A 27,193-nucleotide genomic window follows, 5' to 3' on the forward strand; every position below is an offset into this window, starting at 1 on the left:
CCTCATTAGTCCGTGGGTACTTATTCCTGTGTTCCCTGCTTGTCTGTTGCCAGTTCCTCAAGTCAACCGGCGTGTTATTCTGGTCGCCTGCTTTTTCCTTCACTCTGTTTTTGCTAGTCCTCCCGGTTGTGACCCTTGCCTGTCTGGACTCTGAACCCTCCTGCATCAGTGGATGCATGGTGGCAAGGTGAGTGGGTTTCAGGGAAATCTGCAGCTAGACACAAGGTCTGCGAGGATATACCCCTGGAGGACATCCTCTCTCTCTCTCTCTGATTGTCTCCGTTCTCCTTTCTTTTGGGTCTATCTTTCATCCTTTATTTGTACTGTATCGTCACTGTGTGTGATGCTGTATATTCACACTTTGTTTTTTGCTCATCTCTCACGATTCTTTTTTTAATTTGCATTGCTTTTTAATTTAAATGCACTAAAACTGTAATGAAATGTCCCTTTTTTAGGTAGAAGAATGTGCCTTACTGATTGACTTCTTACAGGAAAAACTATTTGAATCATTGACACCTTAACACTGGTTGTGCTGTTTTTGCACATCTGACTCCAGTACTATATTTCAAATTGTATGAACAGTAAAAAGGAAAATAAATACATTATTTCCAGCACTGAATCTTGTACTGTGAAGTCCATTGTACAAAAGCAAACACATGCTATCTGAAGCCTACCCTAAGGAATATAAAAGGTATTGGCGATGGTCCACCGTCTCTATGAGAGACTTATAAACTCAGGTTTTTAAGAAGAGCTGGGAAAATCAAACATTCACCTGGGTTATGTAAACTCTCTAGCCTATGCCTACCCATTAAAACGTTAGGCCCTCCCTCTCAAGTAGGGGGACCTAATTAGAATGGGCAAGCGTTCTATAAACTCCAAGCTATTTCTTCAACCATTGCAAATGTGTCTGACTCGAGCAGCCTCCTGTTGACACACTTTCCCTGTTTCTCATAGGACGCTGTCATTAGATTTGTTCTATTATCCAGACAGGAGTGCCATCCACACTCCCGGTACTTCAGACGTAGGCTTGCTGACTGTCAAGGTTGTCCACAGACACCGCACCGACTCGACCGGACCTGAACATTGGCTTGATTGTGTGCTCAGGACTCAACGATGGGGAAGGACACCGCAAGAGCAGAGTGGGACAATCCCATGCAATTTGTCCTGGCGTGTGTATCATACGCGGTTGGACTGGGAAATGTGTGGCGTTTTCCATACTTGTGTCAAATGCATGGCGGAGGTAAGCAATATTTATTTGTTTAGGTGCAGCGCATAGCCTAATTTAGGGTTTCATCTATAATATATTGTACATTTAGGCCTACAGTTTGATTAAATATCGAACTGCAATATTTGACGCTGTGTAAAATGAATGAATACAATTAGTGTTTACTGATTAAAAGTGGTAATGTAGGCTATATGAAGAGCCAGTCAGTGTCCAATTTATTCACCTTTATCCATGCGCAATGGAGCACTGATCTTGTGCGGTTGTAGAATGGGTTAGTTATTCTTTTACCCTGGGTGAAACGTTTTCAGTTTATTAATGACAGGGAATCGGAACGATTACTATATTGGTTAGCGTCAGTCACCTTGTTAAACATTTGTAGTGAGTGAAGGTGTTACTGTGCAGCCTTTTGTTTTCTTCCTCTAAAGGTTAATGGTGCAGGACATTTGAAAAGATTTTTTTTTTTTAAATGATCTCACTTAGTAGTTAGTTCAATTCATATTCCTCCCATAAGTCACTGAGAACAGTTAGTCCACTCAAAAACAGAGGGTAATGCATGCACCAAAGCGCATACATAAAGGAGCTTTCAAAAGCGCACGCATAAAAATACTTTCCGCTCTAAGGTTTGAATTGATACAGAGCCCATTTTAACCCTTAACGCGCCCAGTTGTTTGTCACAGAATAACAATGGATCAACATTTGCTTTTGCTTTTAATGGGCTCAACTGATTGCAAAGTTTTACAATTAGTAGCCTAACAGTCAACAGGTGTTGTGTTCTATTTATAGATTCCTAGAAAATGTTCACATACAAGACTCTTTGATGCCTTGGTTGCTTTAAAGCTAATATGTCCAATCCATAATTACAGGTGTGGTATGCTAGTATAGTTGTTCTGTATTTATTATTGTAGAGTTATTGCCTTAATGTAACTGTCCAGTAGCAAAAAAAATGTAAAAGTTAATATTCTGTTAACTCATACCCAAATAATATTGTTGTCTCATCATATACTCGTATTTGTGTCCAAAGCATTATATTGAATAATTTACACTTTAAAAACCCAAACGTGTATCTCAAACAGACAGTTTAAAAAATGTTGGCTATTTCAAATCAATCAAATCAACCACAGAAAATGTCACATGCTACGTAAACAACAGGTGTAGTCTAAAGGTGACATGCTTACAGGCCGTTCCCAACAATGCAGAGTAATATACAAGGAATAAATACACAATGAATAATGATAACTTGGCTATATACACTAGGTACCAGTGCCGAGTCGATGTGCAGGGTTACGAGGTAATTACGATAGATATAGGTAGGGGTAAAGTGACTAAGCAACAGGATAGATCATAAACAGTAACAGCAGTGTATGTGATGAGTCAAAATAGTTAGTAAAAAGAGGGTCAGTGCAGATAGTCTGGGTAGCTATTTGGTTAACTATTTAGTAGTCCTATGGCTTGGGGGTAGAAGCAGGGTCCTGTTGCTTCCAGACTTGATGCATTGGTACCGCTTGCCGTGCGGTAGCAGAGGGAACAGTCTGTGACTTGGGTGGCTGGAGTCTTTGACAATTTTGAGGGCGTTCTTCTGACACCACCTGGTATAGATGGCAGGAAGCTTGTCCCCAGTGATATACTGGGCCGTAAGCACTACCTTCTACAGGGCCTTGCGGTCAGATGCTAAGCAGTTACAATACCAAACGGTGATGCAGCCAGTCAAGATGCTCTCAATTGTGCAGCTATAGAACCTTTTGAGGATCTGAGGGCCCATGCCAAATCTTTTCAGACTCCTGAGAGGGAAGAGGCATTGTCTGCTGTGTTGAACCATCTTAATTCCTTAGTGATGTGGACACAGAGGAACTTTAAACTTTTGACCCGCTCCACTACAGCCACTTCGATGTGGATGGGGGCATGCTCAGCCCTACGTTTCCTGTAGTCCACGATCAGCTCATTTTTGAGGTTGTTGTCTTGGCACCATACTGCCAGGTCACTGACCTTCTCTCTATAGGCAGTCTCATCATTATTGGGGATCAGGCCTATCACCGTCGTGTCGTCAGCAAACTTAATGAAGGTGTTGGAGTCATGCGCGGCCATGCAGTCGTGGGAGTACAGGAGGGGACTAAGCACTCACTCCTGAGGGGCCCCCGTGTTGAGGGTCAGTGTGGCGGATGTGTTGTTGCCTACCCTCACCACCTGGAGTCCAGTTTCAGAGGGAGCTTATTAAGGCTCTATGGTGTTGAACGCTCAGCTTTTTGAACGTTAGCCTGTTTTAAGGTCCTACTCACATCGCCTATGGAGAGCGAGAACACAGTGATGCTGTCATGACTGGTTCAGTGTTGCTTGCTTCGAAGTGAGCATAGAAGGCATTTAGCTTGCTGGTAGGCTCGTGTCACTAAGCAGCTCACGCTGGGTTTCCCTTTGTAATCCTTGATAGTTTGCAAACCCTGCCACATCTGACGAGTGTCAGAGCCAACGGAGTAGGATTTGATCCTGTATTGACACTTGGCCTATTTGATGGCTCATCAGATGTTGTAGCGGGATTTCTTATAAGCGTCTGGATTAGTGTCCCGCTTCTTGAAAGCGACAGCTCTAGCCTTTAGCTCAGTGCGGATGTTGCCTGTTAGCCATGGCTTTTGGTTGGGATATGTACCTACGGTCACTGTGGGGACGACGTTGTTGATGCACTTATTAATGAAGCCGGTGACTGATGTGGTAAACTCCTCAATGTTATCGGATGAGTCCCTGAACAAACTCCAGTCTGTGCTTGCGAAGCAGCCTGTAGCTTAGCATCCACTTCATCGGACCACTTCTGTATTGAGTGAATCACTGTTACTTCCTGTTTGAGTTTTCGCTTGTAAGCAGGAATCTGGAGGATAGAGTTGTGGTCAGATTTGCCATAGGGAGGGCAAGGGAGAGTCTTGAATGTGTTTCTATGTGTGGAGTAAAGGTGACCTAGAGTTTTGTTGACTGTAGTTGCACAGGTCACATGATGGAAAAAACTTAGTCAAAACTAAGTTTCCCTGCATTCAAATCCCCAGCCACAAGAAGCGCCCTTTCTGGAGGTGGATTTTCTTGTTTGCTTATGGCCATATACAGCGTGTTGAGTGCGTTTGAGTGCGATCTTAGTGCCAGCATCGGTTTGTGGTGTATGATTTCATACTACGGAGGAGGATGAGCTGACCAATCAACGGTCTAGAGGAGCATGAGCTGGCCAATCAGTGGTCTACTCGCATTAATATTTTTAATGACCGGTATACACCCACAACATTCTGTTGGGGTATGCCCACACCACAGGAGGTTGGTGGCACCTTAATTGGGGAGGACGGGCTCGTGGTAATGGCTGGAGTGGAATAAGTTGACTGGTATCAAATGCCATTCCATTTGCTCCGTTCCAGACATTATTATGAGCCATCCTCCCCTCAGCAGCCTCCACTGGTCCACACCATTCCGACACAGAAAAGCTGCTTTTAACATGCCTAATTACAATTTTTGGAAGGAAAACTGTTTCACTCATATTGTAAGTAATTGAAGAGGTTCCTTCCAAAATGCTATATATATGTTTTCAGAAATGTTGGTAAATTAGGTCTTATTGTTTAAAGAACTTGTGAAAGAGATTAGTGTGTTATTTCACCAACTAATCAGGGCATGGGCTTGATCATTGACAGACATGTATTTGTTTAAAATCACTTAATGGTTTCATTTCAGAGAAACAAATAATCATGTTTTTTTGCAAAACTTGAGATAAGTACTACTGCTGGGTTTTACACAACAAAATGTTTATTAAAGAACTGTACAAATTATACATTTGTAAAATCAATATTATAATTTTTTTAATAAAAAATGAATCGCTATAGTAATGTGAGATCTGTATGTAAAATATTTACATTTGACATTTTAGTCATTTAGCAGATGCTCTTATCTTATCCATTGTGGCAGTTAGTGCATTAAGGTAGGTGAGACAGCCATATATCACTGTCATATATACAGGATACGAACATTCCATTCCAGCTAAACAATGGATACATAGTGTTTTGCAAAAAACAAAAACATTTGAATATACATCAAAAATCTATGAATAGAAAATCTGACAACAGTAATATTTTACACACGGATGAAGGTAAGTAATAATTTTTGGGTGAAAAAACACATATGAAAAATGTGGGGATATAGCGTTTTGGAACTAAAGTTCAATTATAGGTCATATTTAATTGAATTCTGGAAACCCTGGACAGTAACTTTAAGGCAATGCCCCACCAACTTGACACTGACAGAGATAAGATGACGGAAGAAAAATACACTTGAATTACCTCATGAAATGGTATGAAATATTCTACCTTGTGAATTGCTCTATCCTTGCATACCCCTATGAGGCTCTGGTTTAGGAGAAGCTATTCAATACTAATAATCTACAGCAGGCTTACACCTAATGACAGGAATTCAAGCATACAGTAATCAAAATGACATGTCGAACAAACAGTACATCATGAGCGTGGACAAATGACAGGAGGTCCCAAAAAGCCTATAAAATCTCATGTCCCTCTCATTGTTAACAGACCACAACGTAAAACAGAAAGATGGGACATTAGAGGTTAGGGGTCTTACATAATACATATTGAGGCCCCCCCTGAGTTCTATATTATGTTATCATTGCGTTGTGCATTATTTATTTGACAGTGTTCAAAAAATTATTTGTCATAGTGTAAATAATCACCTGATACACATCACATCATAATTTTACAATCGTGTTTTTCTTGTGCAACAACTTGAGGAATCCGAGATTACAGTACAGGAAAAGCTATTTATTTCAATATATCCAACTATTTCAACTTCCGTCTAATCCTTATCCGATTATACAAGCTGTTTCTGTGTGAACACTCATTCACAAGGGTTCATTACAGTCAAAGGAAGGTAGCATGAAGAATCTGAGAGCTAGAAGCATGGAATCTTCCATCTAACTGCTAAATTAGGGACAATGACATGCTTTTTAATACCACTATGTTCACCCACTGAATGAATGAATTAAATAATAAATGGACGGATGGATGGATGAGTGAATTAATGAATCCCAAAATGGTTCCAGTGGCTGACCCTTCTCTAAACTCGCTTTGACTTTGTGTTTGTGTCACTGAGCATGTCCCCCTGCTCCCCTGTCCCTCCTCACCCCCTGCCCCCTTCACTCTCTGCTCCACTGCCTGCTTACTGTAATTACTGTCGACGACTCAGATTAGCAGACTGGAAATCACAGTAGACAGGTCCCTTTGCTTTCAGTTCACGGGGTGACCCAGGCCAGACTGTTTTTTTGTGATTGCCATGAATACTGAGAAAGTCAGAGAGAACAGAACCCAGTAGAAACATGAATAAAGCTTTGTTTAGATGTTAGACCCTTGATCAAAGAATAATGAAGGAAGCACTGCACTGCACTGCTCCCTTTCCATTAATATATAGGGAGAAGAAATATGCAACAGAATACAAGGACCGAGGCCACATTCATTATGTAAATGAAATAGAACTATTAAGAATGAGAACACATTTTCTGGGTGTCATATGAATCTGAAGCTCAGTGCATCACCTTATAGATCATGTGTGTGTTGTCTCTGCTACTGCAGGTCTTTTGAATGGCCAAATATACTGTATGTGTGTCCTTTTTCTGTCCACAGGTGGGTTCCTGATCCCATACCTGCTTATGCTGGTCCTGTTGGGGGTACCCCTGTTCTACATGGAGTTAGCCATTGGCCAGAAGATGCGTCTGGGCAGCATTGGAGCATGGAGAGCTATTAGCCCCTATCTGGGGGGAGTGGGTGAGTACTGAATATACAGTACCAGTCGAAGTTTGGACACACCGACTCATTCAAGGGTTTTTGTTACTATTTTCTACTGTAACGATGTGCGCTGAGAGTTGGGAAGCAAGTTCAGGGAGTGAGTGTTTTTAATAAATAAACGCAACATAAAACAAGTAACACGAACAACACACACATGACACTGGAACAGAAACAATAACGCCTGGGGAAGGAACCAAAGGGAGGGACATATATATATGGAAGGTAATAAGGGAGGTGATGGAGTCCAGGTGAGTCTAATGACGCGTAGGTGCGCGTAACGATGATGACAGGTGTGCGCCATAACGAGCAGCCTGATGACCTAGAGGCCGGAGAGGGAGCACACTAGTGAACACTATAATAGTGAAGAAATCAAAACTATGAAATAACACATATGGAATCATGTAGTAACCAAAGAAGTATTAAATCAAATATTCAAAGTAGCCAACCTTTGTCTTGATGACAACTTTGCACACTCTTGGCATTCTCTCAACTATCTTCACCTGGAATGCTTTTCCAACAGTCTTGAAGGAGTTCCCACATATGCTGAGCACTTGTTGGTTGCTTTTCCTTCACCCTGCAGTCCAACTCATCCCAAACTATCTCAATTGGGTTGAGGTCAGGTGATTGTGGAGGTCAGGTCATCTGATGCAGCACTCCATCACTCTCCTTCTTGGTCAAATAGCCCTTACACAGCCTGGAGGTGTGTTTTGGGTCACTGTCCTGTTGAAAAACAAATGATAGTCCCACTAAGCACAAACCAGATGGGAAGGCGATGCTGGTTAAGTGTGCCATGAATTCTAAATAAGTCACAGACAGTGTCACAAGCAAAGCACCCCCACACCTCATCCTCCATGCTTCACGGTGGGAACCACACATGCGGAGATCATCCCTTCCACAAAAAAATCCACAAATTAACTTTTAACAAGACACACCTGTTAATTGAAATGCATTCCAGGTGACTACCTCATCAATCTGGTTGAGAGAATGCCAAGAGTCTACAAAGCTGTCATCAAGGCAATGGATGGCCACTTTGAAGAATCTCAAAAATAAAATATATTTTGATTTGTTTAACACTTTTTTTGGTTACTACATGATTCCATGTGTGTTATTTCACAGTTTTGATGTCTGCACTATTATTCTACAATGTAGAAAATAGTAAAAAATAACCCTTGAATGAGTAGGTGTATATCATTTTTTTCTTTATTACTTTTAATAATATTTTTGGGGACAGTGGACACTGCACATAGAGTGCTACACATGTATGGGTGCACACTGCCATTGCATAAAGTACATACATTTGCCTTTAATTGATCACATTACACACATTTAAATATATGGTTTTGTTACATTTAGGCCAGTACTTTTGTGTCAAATGTACAGTGTTGGGGAAGCTCTCTAAAAATATAGTTTATAGTTTAAGCTACCAATTACTTCACACTGGAAGAAAAATATAGTTTACTTAACTAAAGTTACTTTGAAAAAGTAGTTCACTACATACAAATGATCATATGTAAATCTAAAATGTCATTGACTTCAAATTGCAAGAACAGATCACTTTGGGGTCATATGTTAACAAAATGTGTAATTTAGCTTATTAAAAAAACTGCTTCAAGTGAGAATTAGGCAGGTCTGACTCTGAAAAAGAAAGGAAAGTATTGCCTACATATTGTCTATTCTTTTTGCAAAAAATGTAGTTTGTGTAGTTAACTACTCCGCTACATGGCAACAAAGTAATTAACTGGAGGGTTCTACCTGGAACTTAAAAGGGTTCAACCTGGAACCAAAAAGAGTTCTGCTATGGGGACACCCCTAAAATGTAAGCTACTGTAACTAGTAATTAAATTACTAGTTGAACTACATGTAGTTTACTTCTTCCCAACATTGCAAATGTATTTCAACAACCTAATAAAAGTATCCTTATCAAAGACGCAAATGAGATATCTGCTTATAGTTTAAATGTATCTGTTCGTCTCTCTGCTGGTTCCAGGTCTGGCCAGTGTTGTGACCTCCATGTACCTATGCCTCTATTACAACGTCATCAATGCATGGAGTTTCTGGTACCTCTTTCATTCATTTCAGGTTAGTTCCAGTCTCACAATGGCAAAATGATCTTTATTTTCAATAGAGCAACTCAAAGTATTTGACCTCCATTCAAATGTATGATGCAATCATAAAATGTAGACCATCTTCAATAACTTGTTACAATCTTATTACAAGGTGTATCAACAGGCTCCCTCAGCTTTGAGGACACACTACTGGTCCTGTGCAGACTGTTTTGTTTGGAATCTTAGAAGATGCAGTTCATTGCTCTAGTGCTATCTGTAATGTCCTGTGCCTGACCTGACCTGTGCTGTTTCCTCCCACTCTGCTCCAGTCGATCCTGCCATGGGCAGAGTGCCCGGTTAACAGCAACCTGACTGGCCATGTGGAGGAGTGTGAGCGGGCCACGCCCACACAGTACTTCTTCTACAGAGAGACCTTGGACATCTCTGGGTCCATTGAGGAGAACGGAGGGATTCACATGGGACAGGCGCTCTGCCTCCTGCTGGCCTGGATGATTGTCTACCTGTTCATCGTCAAGGGGGTCAAGTCCACCGGGAAGGTGAGAGGTCAGAGATCAGCTTGGTAATGATGGACAGGGTCAAGACAGTTATGGTACCCTTATGTCATGCTAGCTGAAGATCTAGTGGACATGGGTCACTATCGTCTCCTGTGTCATACAGGCAACTGCCAAAATAAAGGAAACACCAACATAAAGTGTCTTAATAGGTTATTGGGCCACCACGAGCCAGAACAGCGTCAATGCACCTTGACATAGAGTTCCAGACACTTATAGAATCTATCGGAGGGATGCAACACCATTCTTCCACAAGAAATTCCATAATTTGGTGTTTTGTTGCTGGTGGTGAAAACGCTGTTGTAGGCACCGCTCCAGAATCTCCCATAAGTGTTCAATTGGGTTGAGATCTGGTGACTGAGACAGCCATGGTATATGGTTTACATAGTTTTCATGCTCATCAAACTATTCAGTGCCACCTCATGCCCTGTGGATGGGGGCATTGTCATCCTATGGGGGCATAGCCATGGTGGCCAAAATAATGGCCTGCCCAGCATTTTTATACATGACCCTAAGCATGATAGGATGTAAATTGCTTAATTAACTCAACTGCTTTCAGTATACTTTGTATCCCTCATTTAGTCAAGTGTTTCCTTTATTTTGGCAGTTACCTGTATTTTTACTGAGCAGAGGAAAACAGTCAGCTGAGAGGTGACCTCGATAACAAAGGAAAGGGTTAAGAAAGTTATTCGTAATGGCGAGACAAGGTACAAACAGTTCAATATTCTATATGGTCAGATAGTTATCCATCAAGGCATTGCGAATAAAACAGTCAAAGTTTGTGGCTGCAGAGTTTGCCAACTCAGAATTATGGGGCAGGGGAAGGGGTAGGGGAAGCAGATCCAATGGATCTTTACTGAACTGAGGAAAACATCAGCTGAGAGAGTGAATTTTGAAAACCTTAGCCTACTTCATTACATAACTATGTAGAGTGGGAGTCTCTGAGGAGACAAGCCAGGGTGAAAGCAAAGGATACTGTGTCACAGACAGAGAACTGTTTTCTAGTCTGCTGTTCACAGTGGATTCATGGCAGAACTGGTGTTATGGGCGGGCCCTAGGGAGCCTGGCTCGCCCTGCCGTACCTCCTTGCCCGTCCAAATGAAATATTGAAATATTAATAATTTATTTGACCGAGATGCGCACAGACACAAAGACGCATCAATCTCAGATAAAGCATCCGAGCGAGTGAAACAGCACCCCTCTGTCTCCTTATGTGTAGACCATGTATCTGATGCTCTCTGGACAAAAGGAGTATGGTATGCCTTACTTTTTCTGGCCAGACAGCATCAGATACATCTGCTACATTTTTACATTTACATTTTTACATTTTTGTCATTTAGCAGACACGCTTATCCAGGGGGCTCATTCTCGCCAAAATCTGTCCTGAATAAGTCCAATGCGTTTCTATAGGCATAATATGCAGACCTAAGCTTGTAGCCTGCAGAACGACTCGTATTGTTAGGGTGGAGAAATTTGAATCTCGTCATTATATACAAATCTCTGATTTCAGCCACTTGCGAATTAGAAAGGAAAGTTGGCAGGTGCACAGTGCACTGTTCAGATGCTGGCTTCCCCTAAAGTAAATTGATGTTTTGCCAAAATTACACAATTACTCCTGTCTAAATACAATCATTCAAAATACTTTACCAGAGAGCTTGACTTAGCCACGGAGGATCATTAAGTTCTTCATGTTTTTTTTTTATCTATCTGTGGATTGTTTCAAATCACAAGTGTGTAGGCCTATGCCTATTTGGGAAGCCAGCAATTTTGGCAGCGCGCATGGCAATACAGTGCCTTGCAAAAGTATTTTTGAAAAGGTGTTTTTCCTATTTTGTTGAATTACAACCTGTACTTTAAATTGATTTTTATTTGGATTGCATGTAATGGACATACACAAAATAGTCCAAATTGGTGAAGTGAAATGAAAAAATTCTAAAAATTCTAAAAAATTAAATATGGAAAAGTGGTGCGTGCATATGTACCCCCTTTGCTATGAAGCCCCTAAATAACATCTGGTGCAACCAATTACCTTCAGAAGTCACATAATTAGTTAAACAAAGTCCACCTGTGTGCAATCTGTGTCACATGATTTGTCACATGATCTCAGTATATATACACCTGTTCTGAAAGGCCCCAGTGTCTGAAACGTCACTAAGCAAGGGGCACCACCAAGCAAGCGGCACCATGAAGACCAAGGAGCTCTCCAAACAGGTCAGGTACAGATCAGGGTCGGGTTATGCAAAAATATCTGAAACTTTGAACATCCCTCGGAGCACTGTTAAATCCATTATTAAAAAATTGAAAGAATATGGCACCACAACAAACCTGCCAAGAGAGGGCCACCCACCAAAACTCATGGACCAGGCAAGGAGGGCATTAATCAGAGGCAACAAAGAGACCAAAGATAACCCTGAAGGAGCTGCAAAGCTCCACAGCGGAGATTGGAGTATCTGTCCATAGGATCACTTTAAGCCGTACACTCCACAGAGCTGGGCTTTATGGGAGAGTGGCCAGAAAAAGCCATTGCTTAAAGAAAAAAATAAGAAAACATGTTTGGTGTTCACCAAAAGGCTTGTGGAGACTCCCCAAACATATGGAAGAAGGTACTCTGGTCAGATGAGACTAAAATGTAGCTTTTTGGCCATCAAGGAAAATGCTATGTCTGGCGCAAACCCGACACCTCTCATCACCCCGAGAACACCATCCCCACAGTGAAGCATGGTGGTGGTGGCAGCATCATGCTGTGGGGATGTTTTTCATCGGCCGGGACTGGGAAACTGGTCAGAATTGAAAGAAGGATGGATGGCGCTAAATACAGGGAACTTCTTGAGGGAAACCTGTTTGTCTTCCAGAGATTTGACACTGGGATGGAGGTTCACCTTCCAGCAGGACAATGACCCTAATTATGCTGCTAAAGCAATACTCAAGTGGTTTAAGGGGAAACATTTAAATGTCTTGGAATGGCCTAGTCAAAGCCCAGACCTCAATCCAATTGAAAATCTGTGGTACGACTTAAAGATTACTGTACACGAGCAGAACCCATCCAACTTGAAGGAGCTGGAGCAGTTTTGCTTTGAAGAATGGCCAAAAATCCCAGTGGCTAGATGTGCCAAGCTTATAGAGACATACCCCAAGAGACTTACATTTACATTTTACATTTACGTCATTTAGCAGACGCTCTTATCCAGAGCGACTTACAAATTGGTGCATTCACCTTATGATATCCAGTGGAACTTGCAGCTGTAGTTGCTGCAGAAGGTGGCTCTACAAAGTATTGACTTTGGGGAGGTGAATAGTTATACACGCTCAAGTTTTCTGGTTTTGTCTTATTTCTTGATTGTTTCACCCCAAAATATATTTTGCATCTTCAAGGTGGTAGGCATGTTGTGTAAATAAAATGACACAAACCCCCCCCCAAAAAAATTATTCCAGGTTGTAAGGCAACAAAATAGGAACAATGCCAAGGGGGATGAAAACTTTCGCAGGCCACTGTAGGCCTAGCTGATTATTGAGTTGCGTATGTCCGTGAAAGGCATCTAAAATGTGTGAAGGTAATGTGTCTTGAGTATAATTGAAAATGTTGAGACAAGAATAAGGGGACGTGTGTGGCGAAAATATGGGCGTCTGCGTCTCTCTCCAGAATACATGCACTCAGCTTTCAATAATGTGCTCCAATGTCTCCCAACAATTCTTGCACATTCATTGTTTTGTGTGAATTGTTTTCCCTTTGTTTATTTTGATCAATTCCCCATTACATACAGTATGTAACAAGTAGGCCTAGTCAAGGTGCCGTTAATCCCGTCATTTGTTTATGAAAGAGGTTCACCTAGGGGTTACGATAGGGGCTGTACCAAATGTTTGATGTTTTATAATAATTGATTATGCTTATGTTGTATTAATAGAAGGGGAGGGGTTATAAGACCCCTCCCTCACATTTATAGGGTCCTAGACTACATATTAACTATATATAAATAAGAGGTTTAATATTGTTCCACAGTACTTTTCTAGGCTCTCTGCCTCTTATGAAGAAACTGTCTGAGAAATATGTGACTGTGAAGACAGAACTCTGCAGGGGAGTGTAAGAGTTAAGAGATTAGTCAGACATTCCACTATAAAGCAACTTGGACATTTACTGCTAAGCTTTTAGATAGCTATATAAACAAGAGTTTTAGTGTTGCGTAGGCATGGTTTTGGTCTCATGAGTAGAAGATAATGATGTAGGCAGTGACATCACTAGGGCTGGACTTCAGGTTTAATAAAATAACTTGGGACCTCTTATATTTTGCAGAATTTACTCGGAAACATGCATGCTATGTTCCTGGTGTCAACTTCTGTCTGCAATTGCATTAAAGGTTTTTGAATGATTTAATTAAAGATATTGTCATAATGCTAATTTCACCAATGAGCCAATGATTGACAAGGAAATGAACCCCAACAGTTACATACATTTCTGTTAATTCATGTATCACAGTAATTTACTGTTCTCATTCTTGGAGTAGAAACATTGTTTGCAGAGTTCACAATCTGCTACACTTGTGAGAAACAAGTTTTGGTTTATTTAGGAGTTTTGCAATTTTTTTCCTATGTATTTTGTTTGGAGTGCCCCATGTGAGAAATGAGCATGTGTATGGTTTCTCTGTCATAACATGGAGGGAGCGCACACATCTGAGCACGCCAACCTGCTGAGTTGATACAATGTTGCACTTCACTAGCAATAGCTCAAGTCAAGACAGATAGAAAGGGATGCAGAGAGATTAATGCGATTGGAAAAAAAACTGAATTTATATCATGATATTTTCTACTGTTTTAATTTGTTAAGCCCATTTTATTTAGTTGACGATGAAAGTTATAGGCCTACTGCTGCATTGGCCATCTCCGAGTTCCATGTGCTAATTTCTTTAGCCGCCAATGAATCAGAGTGTATCAATGTGTCCAAGGCTGGTGCTCTTGCATTCGTTGAGATTTTTATCATTTTAATTCAGATTTTTCTGATTAACCATGTGATAGTAATTTTGAGAAACATTTTTTTTTTTCACCTTTATTTAACCAGGTAGGCCATTTGAGAACAAGTTCTCATTTACAACTGCGACCTGGCCAAGGTAAAGCAAAGCAGTGCGGCACAAACAACAACACAGAGTTGCACATGGAATAAACAAACGTACAGTCAATAACACAATAAAAAAAATCTATATACAGTGTGTGCAAATGAGGTAAGATTAGGGAGGTAAGGCAATAAATAGGCCATAGTGGCGAAGTAATTACAATTGAATAATTAAACACTGGAGTGATAGATGTGCAGAAGATGAATGTGCAAGTAGAGATACTGGGGTGCAAAGGAGAAAAAAAAATGTATAATAACAATATGGGGATGAGGTTGTTGGATGGGCTATTTACAGATGGGCTATGTACAGGTGGAATGATCTGTGAGCTGATGCTTAAAGTTAGTGAGGGAGATGTGAGTCGCCAGATTCAGTGGATTTTTATTTTATTTTTTATTTTTTATTTTATTTTTTTGCAATTCGTTCCAGTCATTAGCAGCAGAGAACTGGAAGGAAAGGCGGCCAAAGTAGGAATTTGCTTTGGGGGTGACCAGTGAAATATACCTGCTGAAGCGTGTGCTACGGGTGGGTACTGCTATGGTGACCAGTGAGCTGAGAAGGTGGGGCTTTACCTAGCAAAGACTTATAGATGACCTGGAGCCAGTGGGTTTGGCGACATATGAAGCGAGGGCCAGCCAACGAGAGCATACATGTTGCAGTGGTGGGTAGTATATGGGGCTTTGGTGACAAAATGGATGGCACTGTGATAGACTGCATCTAATTTGCTGAGTAGTGTTGGAGGCTATTTTGTAAATGACATCGCCAAAGTCAAGGATCAGTAGGATAGTCAGTTTTACGAGGGTATGTTTGGCAGCATGAGTGAAGGATGCTTTGATGCTAAATAGGAAGCCGATTCTAGATTTTATTTTGGATTGGAGATACTTAATGTGAGTCTGGAAGGAGATTTAAATGAAACTGTTCCACGAAGAATAACTGGCACGCAGATAGGTAGAAATGGTAGGATAAATTGTAAGCTTCCCCAAACTTGAAACTCACGAGCTGCCTATGATGTTTATTATAACGTGCAAGTGCGTGCACACAGGAGAACCTAAAAGAGGTTCATCAAAATAAATCAAATCACATTTTAATCATTGCATGCTTCGTAAGCAACATGTGTAGATTAACAGTGAAATGCTTTCTTACAGGCCCTTCCCAACAGTACAGAGATAAATAATAGAAAAGTAATAACATCGTTATCAATTGATGGAAAGATATACACAAACGTTCACTTTCACCTACAACGTCACAGTATATTCAGCGAGCAATGTTATAAAACCGTGGGACAAGTGGGCCAAATCTGTTAGAAAACAGGCAATCAGTGCAGCATAGTTGAACTTTGACCCTGAATCCCCCTGCTGTTTCTGCCCTCTAGGTGGTGTACTTCACAGCCACATTCCCCTACCTGGTCCTCATCATCTACCTCATCCGTGGGGTCACCCTTCACGGAGCCATCAACGGTGTGAAGTACATGTTCACACCCAAGGTATGAATGATTAGATGAATGAAAGAACATTATTGATCAAATACAATACACTTTGTTCACATACACATGGTTAGCAGATGTTATTGCAAGTGTAGTGAAATGCTTGTGCTTCTAGTTCCGACAGTGCAGCAATATCTAACAATTTTACAACAACTACCTAATACACACAAATCTACACAAATCTAAGTAAAAGGATGGAATAAGAATGTGTACATATAAATATATGGATGAGCAAAGACAGAGCGGCATAGACGAGATGCAGAAGATCTACGTTTTCACACCCAAGGTATGGTAGCTCATGTACATTGTTCTGTTCTGTTTAATCCTGCTTTACATACAGTGGCAAGAAAAAGTATGTGAACCCTTAGAAATTATCTGGATTTCTGCATAAGTTGGTCATAAAATTAGATCTGATCTTCATCACAACAGACAAACACAGTGTGCTTAAACTAACACACAAGTATTGTATTTTTCTTGTCTATATTGAACCCATCATTTAGACATTCACAGTGTAGGTTGGAAAAAGTATGTGAACCCCTAGGCCAATGACTTCTCCAAAAGCTAATTGGAGTCAGCTAACCTTGAGTACAATCATTGAGATGAGATTGGAGATGTTGGTTAGGGCTGCCATGCCCTATCAAAAAACTCACAACATTTGAGTTTGCTATTCACAAGAAGTATTTAGTTCATTAATTCGTCCATTTAAAAAAAAAATAAACAAGCACACATAAAACTTAAGCCATACATGCACATGAATAAAATCATCGAGGATAACACAAAGTCTGGGACTTATTTCCATTGTGGTCCTCTTGCGACAAGATGGCTAGACAAGATCGAACACAGTATGGCAGTGAAATAATAAAACAAAAACATAAAAGAACATCTATCTCATCATTCCAGTTACATCATAGGGGTTATTCATATGGGCATCAAACATTTTTGCCTGAATGAACCATGCCTTGAACAAAAGAGATCTCAGAAGACCCAAGATTAAGAATTGTTGACTTGCATAAAGCTGGAAAGGGTTACAAAACTCTAAAAGCCTTGATGTTCATCAGTCCACGGTAAGACAAATTGTCTATAAAATGGAGAAAGTTCAGCACTGTTGCTCCGCTCCCTAGGAGTGGCCATCCTGCAAAGATGACTGCAAGAGCACAGCGCAGAATGCTCAATGAGGTTAAGAATCCTAGAGTGTCAGCTAAAGACTTACAGAAATCTCTAGAACATGCTAGCATCTTTGTTAACGAGTCTACGATACGTAACACACTAAACAAGAATGGTGTTCATGGGAGGAAATCACGGAAGAAGCCACTGAAGTTCGCAAAAGAGCATCTGGATGTTTCACAGCGCTACTGGCAAAATATTCTGTGGACAGATGAAACTACAGTTGAGTTGTTAGGAAGGAACACACAACACTGTGTGGAGAACAAAAATGCACAGTACACCAACATCAAAACCTCATCCAACTGTAAAGTATGGTGAAGGGAGCATCATGGTTTGGAGCTGCCTCAGGCCCTGGAGAGCTTGCTATCGTCGACGGAAAAATTCCCAAGTTTAGCAAGACATTTTGCAGGAGAATGTAAGTCTCTGTCCGCCAATTGAAGCTCAACAGGAGTTGGGTGATGCAACAGGACAATGACCCAAAACACAGAAGTAAATCAACAACAGAATGGCTTCAACAGAAGAAAATGCACCTTCTGGAGTGGCCCAGTCAGTCCTGACCTCAACCCAATTGAGATGCTGTGGCATGACCTCAAAGCGGTTCACACCAGACACCAATAATATTGCTGAACTGAAACAGTTTTGTAAAGAGGAATGGTCAAAAATTCCTCCTGACCGTTGTGCAGGTCTGATCCGCAACTACAGAAAACGTTTGGTTGAGGTTATTGCTGCCAACCAATTATTAAATCCAAGGGTTCACATACTTTTCCCACCCTGCTCTGTGAAAGTTTAGTGTGTTCAATAAAGACATGAAAATGTATAATTGTTTGTGTTTTATTAGTTTAAGCAGACTGTTTGTCTATTGTTGGGACTTATATGAAGATCAAATCAAATTTATGCAGAAGTCCAGGTAATTCCAAAGGGTTAACATACTTTTTCTTGCCACTATGTGTGTGTGCTACTAATATGCTTTACTAATATGTGTGTGTGTGTGTTTGCTGTCTTAGATGGAACAGCTGGCTAACCCCACTACGTGGATCAATGCGGCCACTCAGATCTTCTTCTCTCTGGGCCTGGGCTTTGGATCCCTCATCGCCTTTGCCAGCTACAACCAGTACAACAACAACTTTCAGAAGCAGGCCATCGTCGTGTCCATGGTCAACAGTAGCACCTCCATCTTCGCCAGTATCGTCACCTTCTCCATCTATGGCTTTAAGGCCACCTTCAACTACGAGAGCTGCCTGGAGAGGTGAGGCCCTGGGTGGGGTCACGGTCTGGTTGGTTGTCTCATTGACTTTGGCATTGAACTTTCAACTCAGAGGGGTAGGTGACACCACTCAGCAGCACTCAGCCAGTACAAACGTAAACAATTCTAGGTCAAACATATGCAATGAATTTAACGTCTGTAGACTGTAGCAGTTTCTGCAGACATACAAATGGAAGAAATGGCAGGTGCTTAGTCTGGGGAAGGCATTGAAATCTAGATCAGCAATGAGAGGAATTGTATAAGGGGCTAGATATACTGTATGATTCAGATCAGAAATGCCCTTTCCAGTGGCATAGCATGCAGCCACTGGAAAGGGCTGGAGGTCCCAACCCAAAAATGTATAAATGTCATAAGCCATGGCAAAATGTCTAGAATTACAGAAAATTAGCTATAAAACTGCTAAATTGTCTCTCAACCTCATGGCAAAATGCATAGAATAGCAGGAAATTTGCTTTAAAACTGCACATTTCTCTGCCCCATGGCAAAATGTGTAGAATTGCAGGAAGTTACCTGGCCCCCTGCCCCCACCTAAAAAAAAACAGTTTTCAGAGAAACTGCGCTACACCACTTGCCTTTTCAGAACACTGACATTTATTTTCTTCTCCCAGGGTGCGACTGCTGCTCCTGAACACCTTTGATCTATCAGAGGACACCATCAGTCTGGAGAATGTCAACCACTGGATCGCTGAGCTGAACAGGACACACCCAGAACAGTTTGCCAATCTGGGAGGTAGGCTGGAGACCTGTGACCTAGAGGCTGAACTAGACACGGTAGGTCATGATGACACAACTCAAATAATAGGAAATAATAGGAAAACTTGTGCAAAATACTGATAAGACAACTTAATTTGCTACTTCTCTTAGGGCTCGATTCAATCTGAATCGTGGAAGTTCTGCGATATAGCGAGATTGCCTTTAAATTTCAATGTTCCAGCATTCGCAGAGACTGCATTCAGGGTAAATGCTGCATAAGTCGGCTCAATCTGATCTTACCTTAACATTTTTGCACTATAGCTCAGAACTTCCGCAATATGGATTGAATCGAGCTGTAAGGGTCCTGTGTGTAGCTGGTGTAGAGAGTCAGGCGCAGGACAGCAGATATGAGTAATCAACGTACTTTAACTCAAAAAGACAAATTTACAAAGTAACATCACGAGCCCACAAAGACAGACCGAATTACGATAAACAATCACTCACAAACACAACATGGGAATCAGAGGGTTAAATAATAAACAAGTAATTGGTTGAGTGAAGCCAGGTGTGTAAGACAAAGACAGAACAAATGGAAAATGAAAAGTGGATCGGTGGTGGCTAGAAAGCCGGTACCGCCGAACGCCGCCCGAACAAGGAGAGGGACTGACTTCGGCGGAAGTTGTGACACGAGCCCTTAATCTAACAACATACCTCTGGTTTCCTGACAATATGTTATCATGTAGCAACAAAATAAATGGATTTTACTGTGAGGCAATAATAACTTCACTCACCATTCTATAAATCTTTAATATTTTAGTCATAGTTCAATGTCACCTATACAACTTTATTTGACTCTGTGGTAGTGAGATGTGGCAAATATCATTGGCTGTTGCAGTTACAATTAATGTTAATATTTAATTTTCAACGCTCTTCTGTATTTTCCATTTTGTCTTTAATAAACCATCCCACTTAACTTTCAAATGGAGGAAAGCAAAAAATGTAATACTGACTTCAGACACTTTTGCACTATGCAGGACTGAATATCCACTAAACTCTCTCTCTCTCGTGCTCTCTCGTCGCTCTGCTCTCTCTCTCTCACTCTCCCTCTCTCTCTCCTCCCAGGCTGTTGAGGGTACAGGCCTGGCCTTCATAGTGTACAGTGAGGCCATTAAGAACATGCCCGTGTCTCAGCTGTGGTCTGTGCTCTACTTCATCATGCTGCTGCTGCTGGGCATGGGCAGTATGCTGGGCAACGTCATCGCCGTCATCACCCCCCTCAGTGACTTGAAGTTCATCAACCGCTACATGAGCACCAAAACACTCAATGGTGAGAGAGAAGGGGTGATGAGGGTAAGGGGGGGAAGAGGGGGTTAGGGTTGAGCTAAGGTGTGGTCGTGAAGCTAGGTTTAGGGTTGTGGTTGAGGGTAAGAATTGAGCTAAGGTGTGAACATGAAGCTAGGTTTAGGGTTGTGGTTGAGGGTAAGAATTGAGCTAAGGTGTGGTCGTGAAGCTAGGTTTAGGGTTGTGGTTGAGGGTAAGAATTGAGCTAAGGTGTGGTCGTGAAGCTAGGTGTAGGGTTGTGGTTGAGGGTAAGAATTGAGCTAAGGTGTCTACATGAAGCTAGGTTTAGGGTTGTGGTTGAGGGTAAGAATTGAGCTAAGGTGTGAACATGAAGCTAGGTTTAGGGTTGTGGTTGAGGGTAAGAATTGAGCTAAGGTGTGAACATGAAGCTAGGTTTAGGGTTGTGGTTGAGGGTAAGAATTGAGCTAAGGTGTGAACATGAAGCTAGGTTTAGGGTTGTGGTTGAGGGTAAGAATTGAGCTAAGGTGTGAACATGAAGCTAGGTTTAGGGTGGACCCGGGTGTGTCTTGTCCTTAGGTTGGTGTGTCTGTTCTGCCTGCTGCTTGAGTTAGGTGTGTGTTGTCCCATCCTAAATTTTACATTTTAGTCATTTAGCAGATGCTCTTATCCAGAGTGACTTACAGTTAGTGCATTCATCTTAAAATGGCTAGGTGAGATAACTACATAACACCGGCGTAGTAAGTACGTTTTTTTTATGTCTTATTTATTATCTTATTTAAGATACTATTTGATGAGAGAGGTTTTCAGAAGATGGGTAATGGGTAGGGACTCTGCTGTACTAACATCAGGGGAAGCTGGTTCAACCATTGGGTGGCCAGGACAGAGATAAGCTTGGACTAGGCTGAGTGGGCCAATCCTCTAGGTTTGGTGTGTGTGAGACTAACAGGTGTGTTGTCATATCCTGTAGGTCTGGTGTGTCTATTCTGCCTGCTGCTTGGCCTGGGCTTCACCACCCGTTCTGGGAACTACTGGTTCACCATGTTCAACGACTATGGAGCCACCTTCTCTCTGCTCTTCATCGTCCTCATTGAAGTTATCACCGTCTGCTACATATATGGCATCAAAAGGTGTGTGTGTGTGTGTGTGTGTGTGTGCGTGTGTGTGTGTGTGCAATATTGACAATGAAGAATGGCTCATTTCAGAAGCTTTCTAAGCATCATCACCATTGCTGTTCGAAATCAGAAAAACTAACACATCTTGTCATACAGTACCTTTTCTCCAAGAAACAATAGTTGAGCTGACATTATTTGAAACAGTTTCTACTTGAGAATGTGTAGCCCTACTGCAGTTGTTTGCAGCCAGTAGAGTTAAGTCTTTAAAGTACCTCATAAAAGCTGTATTGTGTCCAGTAATGCCAAACAACACTCAGCATAATCATCCACAAATACCTCACATTCCTTTCACTCTTCTCTCAGGCTTTTGACTTGGCTGTACTGTAGTTTTTTAAGTTGGGCTTGTACTGTTTATTAAAAGCAAAATGGCTTATGAAGCATATAAGCAATTTCCTTTGAATGTCAAATGAATGTTTAAACTAAAATACCATGGTTGTCTTTTGCCCATCCAAAATATATGAAAGTATTTTAGGAAGGGAAAGGGGATACCTAGTCAGTTGCACAGCTGAATGTATTCAACCAAAATGTGTCTTCCACATTCAACCCCTCTGAATCAGAGCGGTGCGGGGGGCTGCCTTAATGGACATAGTCATCATGTCAATGCTCCTGCAACCTTTCCCTCTCCAGGTTTGAGAAGGATGTAGAAGACATGTTAGGTCATCGTCTTAACTGGTACTGGAAGATCATGTTGGCAGGAGTCAGTCCCATCCTCCTCATTGCACTATTCATCTTCTACATCGTCAACTATATCCAGGGAGGAACGCCCACATACCAGGCCTGGAACAAAGAACTGGTAAAGCCTCTCTTTATCTCCAATATCTTATCAATAACCCTGTCATTACACTAACAAGCACTCAGCCCAAAAAACGGGTAAAATGAGATTGTACTTTATTAATCCCCAAAGGGAGATTTGATTGTACCAGTCATGCATGAATGAAAGAAAATCACTGGAACAGAATATGCTGCACCCAGATACAATGTTGATCTCTGCCTGTCCTGTTGTCTTCCCACTCCTCCAGGGGAAGTCTGTGGTGACGGAGTATCCTCCCTACGCCCAAGCCTTCATCGGCCTCCTCCTAGCCTCCTCTGTCTGCTGTATCCCTTTGACGGCCCTCTACACCTACTGGAAGAGGAGGAACCTGGCCAGTGGGAAGAGAGAGCGCACTGTCAGCACTGTGTCAGCGTAAAGACCGACGTATTGGTTGACAGACGGAGTGACACAAGGCAGAGCTGCTACATTACGGCTCTGAGACTGACTGGACACGCTAGTTATAGGATCGACTGATCGACAGCCTACTGTCCGTATCATGGTTGTCTTAACAGAACGGTACCTCACCCTCCTGGTGCGGTGGTTCATGCCACACCACAAACCAAAGGCCCTTTTTCTCCCCCCGGGGCAGGCTGGCTCTGCCACTGTGCTGCTGGTGGACAGACTGGCAGATCTGTACCTAGCATTAGGCCTAGTCGTACTTTGGCATCTAACACTTACTGGGTGATAATAGTGAACTTTTGTATTTTGTAGTTGTGGTTCTGAGCAGGGCTTAGAACTACATCCAAAATATTTCAGAAGTGAAAAACAAACAAATCATCTTGTCAATGGTTTATTGCATTGTTTAAAGGCCCAGTGCAGTAAAAAACACGATTTCCTGTGTTTTATACATATTTCCAGGCTATGAGGTTGGAATAATACTGTGATATTGGGAAAATTATTATAATCCCTTTTAGTGTAAGAGCTGTTTGGTGGGATGGAGCTTAGGCCTGCCTGATGACATCACCATGTGGTAAATTAGTTAATAGACCAATAAGAGTTCCAAACTTCTGCATATAACAGCTAGTTTTCCGTTTTCCCCTCCCCACTCAGACCTCTCCAAGACAGTCCCAGCATAATTCTTGCTTGAGAAATTGCTCTTTGCTAAGAAGCTATTTTGGTTTCTTTTTGACCATTTTAAATGAAAACAATCACAGTAGGGTACTTAATTGTAACCCATAAATTATATGATATTGAGATAAAAATGACTGCATTGGACCTTTAATGTTTAGCTTTCAGTAGCAGATTTTTGGGACAGTGTGTCAACCCTCTTTATTTAAAGCTCCACAAAATCTTTAAGATATTTTTTCCCTTAAATGTCAGTATGGTGAAGTATGTTGTATCCCATTGGTTTACTGTAGATATTCTGTAGATTACTCAATGAGTTGTGAGATATGTTGAGTGCCTGGATGTACAAGCAGACCTTTGTCTGACTCGGTTATGACTGAATACAGTCTGACTGGTGTCAAATGACCAAGAACAACTTGTAGCAATAGCTGTATGTGATATAGTGTTTGCAAACATACTGATAATTTCACATAACACGAACAAATCTCTATGACCAGGACCATGACCATATCTATACCTATGGGCTTTGCTGTCAATCCACCATCAGTGACTTCTTACCAGGATCATACTCAGTGGGGTGCAATGTAACAGAATGTTCAGATAGATATATATTCTGTAGAACAGACACTTGTTCTCTGTCAATTAGAATAGGAAATCATGTCAGCTCTATAGGAAGCATTTCTTTCTGCAACATTCCAGAGCGTTTCACCTCCTGAACGTGTGAAAGTTTCTGTGCTCTTCTAATTAGAAAGTATTGTAGTGTTGCACTGCTGTCATAGAATCCATATGAACTGGACGTAGGATACAGCCCAATGGCTATGCACCAATGTGCTGTGCATATTCACGAGCACAAAATACAATGTAGACCTACTCTTTTTACAGGCAAATGTATGGGTTTGCACAGAAACAATTGCCAAACATGTTGTAATACTGTGAGCATTTTTCATGTGAACAATTTGAAACCATCCATTTATAATAACAGGGGCGCAACTTTCACTGGGCCGGGGGGACAGGTCCCCCCTACATTCTGAAATTGCATTTTTGTCCCCCGCTGGTTTTATCATTGGAATGTGATAAAAATTGAGGCAACGGTGTGCTTTAGGACCATGCAGAGGCCTCCGAGCGGTCAGGTAGGCTGTTTGGAGTGTTTATCCAACTGGATTAAAAAAGAAAAACATTCTAAAATCAAAGTTGTGCCCCTGTACAGTGATGGAAACAGTACAAATATATTTGCACACTATGTTTAATACAGGTTGGTGTTAGTGTGAACCAAGTATTGGTGTGAACAATTATTATTTTAACTGTAGTACCACAATGGTGTGTTCATGTTTTCTAAGTAGTATTTTCTATGGTGAAATTATTAAAGACATGAAGACATTTGAACCATTGGTATGAGTGAACAAGATACACACACACACATACAGCAGCCAGCCTGTTGCAAACCAGCCATTTCATTCAGTCCTACTTGCTGGTATCCAGCAAGGATGACATATTTCAATGCTATGAAATCTGGATTTTTTTTTTAAGTGCTTGGTTTGACAAGCTATGTACTTTATAATACCATTATATGTATAGACCACAAAAATATAAACGCAACATGCAACAATTTCAAAGATTTTACTGAGTTACAGTTCATATAAGGAAATCAGTCAATTGAAATAAATAAATTAGGCCCTAATCTTTGGATTTCATATGACTGGGCAAGGACACAGCCATGGGTGGGCCTGGGAGGGTATAGGCTCACCACTTGGGAGCCAGGCCCAGCCACTGGGGAACCAGGCCCAGCCAATCAGAATGAGTTTTTCCCCACAAAAGGGCTTTATTACAGTCAGAAATACTCCTCAGCACCGCCTCAGACGATCCCGCAAGTGAAGAAGACAGATGTGGAGGTCCTGGGCTAGCGTGGCTACACGTGGTCGGTGGGTGTGAGGCCCATTGAACCTACATGCCAAATTCTATAAAACGGCATTGGATGCGGCTTATGGTAGAGAAATGGACATTAAATTCTCTGGCAACAGCTTTGGTGGACATTCCTGCAGGCAGCATACCAATTGCATGCTCCCTCAAAACTTGAGACATCTGTGACATTGTGTTGTGAGACAAAACTGCACATTTTAGAGTGGCCTTTTATTGTCCCCAGCACAAGGTCCACCTGTGTAATGATCATGCTGTTTAATCAGCTTATTGATATGCCACACCTGTCAGGTGGGTGGATTATCTTGGCAAAGGAGAAATTCTCACTAACAGTGATGTAAACAAATTTGAGCACAACATTTGAGAGACTTAAGCTTTTTGTGCGTATGGAAAATATCTGGGATCTTTTATTTCAGCTCATGAAACATGGGACCAACACTTTACATGTTACGTTTATATTTTTGTCCAGTATAGCATGAGATTATATTTCTATGGGATAGACATGGGCCATCCGAGAACCACCTGCATTAAATAGCGTGTTTGTCTGAAGTTAAGCACTTTTTTTCTCTGTCTAAGACTGGAATGTAGTCTTGTCTTCAACCTAGTGAGCTGAGGTTTAGGGCTGAATATAACGGGGTCGTTCTACAAATAGAGTGCCTTTTGCACCTCTTTGATATTTAAGTAGACATTTTAAAGCCTGCTATATTAAATGAAGTGCCCTTTAATACAAATCACATGGAAAATGTAATATATCCTATTTTTTTATATGAATAAAGACTCGCTAAGGTGCCAAAAATCTACATTTTGTCATGATCCACGTCATGTTTTTCTGACTTATATATATATTTTCTTGCATTAGTGATTAATTTACGTTTGTCCCACATTTTAAGGTCAAGCCTGTTTATGTAAACTAGACAAATGTTAATATGCTGAAACTATTTCTAGTTGTGCAGCGGTCCCGAGTGGCTCAGCATTCCCCGAGTGGTGCAGCGGTCTAAGGCACTGCATCTCAGTGCTAGAGGTGTCACTACAGACACCCTGGTTTGAATCCAGGCTGTATCACAACCGGCCGTGATTGGGAGTCCCATAGGGCGGTACACAATTGGCCCAGCGTCATCCGGGTTTGTCCGGTGTAGGCCGTCATTTTAAATAAGATATTGTTCTTAACTGACTTGTCTAGTTAAATAAAGGTTAAATAAAAAATAATTATAAACTGGTTCTACGGTTTTTGGTCATTTTCTGTTGTTTTGTGGTAGAAAACTGTTAGCGTTGAGCATAAAACTTCGAGCATGTTACACATTGATGGGCAAGAAATGTTTCAAGTTATTTTTTGTTAAGCTTGCAGGGGGTTATGGCTGATTTAAGATAAAATTGTCAACCCTGTTACTTTAATTGCCATTTTTTTATTAATTTGACCTCTTGAATAGGGAATTGGAATGTGTGCTCCTCATGACAGAATTATAATATTAGGTGAAATATGTTTTTTTGACAAAATAACACTACCCAAAAGTCACTATTTTTGTGGAACAACCCAAAGGGTAATATCAACAGGAAAGTCAAAAAGAAAGGAGGACCAA

At 41.3% G+C, this 27,193-nt stretch overlaps 1 protein-coding gene across 1 annotated transcript; it reads left to right on the top strand.

Annotated features, from left to right (window-relative positions):
* LOC106579373 (sodium- and chloride-dependent transporter XTRP3) lies at positions 1-26,833 on the top strand. The gene is made up of 12 exons (XM_045701676.2): positions 1-187; positions 955-1,240; positions 6,871-7,011; positions 9,020-9,111; positions 9,407-9,634; positions 16,121-16,231; positions 18,400-18,641; positions 19,268-19,430; positions 20,475-20,679; positions 21,622-21,781; positions 22,454-22,619; positions 22,846-26,833. Exons 2-12 carry the CDS (start codon positions 1,114-1,116, stop codon positions 23,011-23,013), a joined length of 1,803 nt encoding a protein of 600 aa, XP_045557632.2. The 5' UTR covers positions 1-187; positions 955-1,113; the 3' UTR covers positions 23,014-26,833.
* Positions 26,834-27,193: the final 360 nt, after the last annotated feature.

The sequence above is a fragment of the Salmo salar genome, chromosome 02 (assembly GCF_965601325.2).
Source record: "Salmo salar chromosome 02, fSalSal1, whole genome shotgun sequence".
NCBI classification, from domain to species: Eukaryota; Metazoa; Chordata; class Actinopteri; order Salmoniformes; family Salmonidae; genus Salmo; species Salmo salar.

Excerpts from the sequence above, each read along its gene's own strand:
- LOC106579373 (XM_045701676.2), top strand. The coding sequence starts at position 1,114 with ATGGGGAAGGACACCGCAAGAGCAGAGTGGGACAATCCCATGCAATTT. Across the intron at positions 9,635-16,120 it reads GGGTCAAGTCCACCGGGAAG|GTGGTGTACTTCACAGCCAC; the intron begins GTGAGAGGTCAG and ends TCTGCCCTCTAG. Across the intron at positions 21,782-22,453 it reads TACATATATGGCATCAAAAG|GTTTGAGAAGGATGTAGAAG; the intron begins GTGTGTGTGTGT and ends TTCCCTCTCCAG.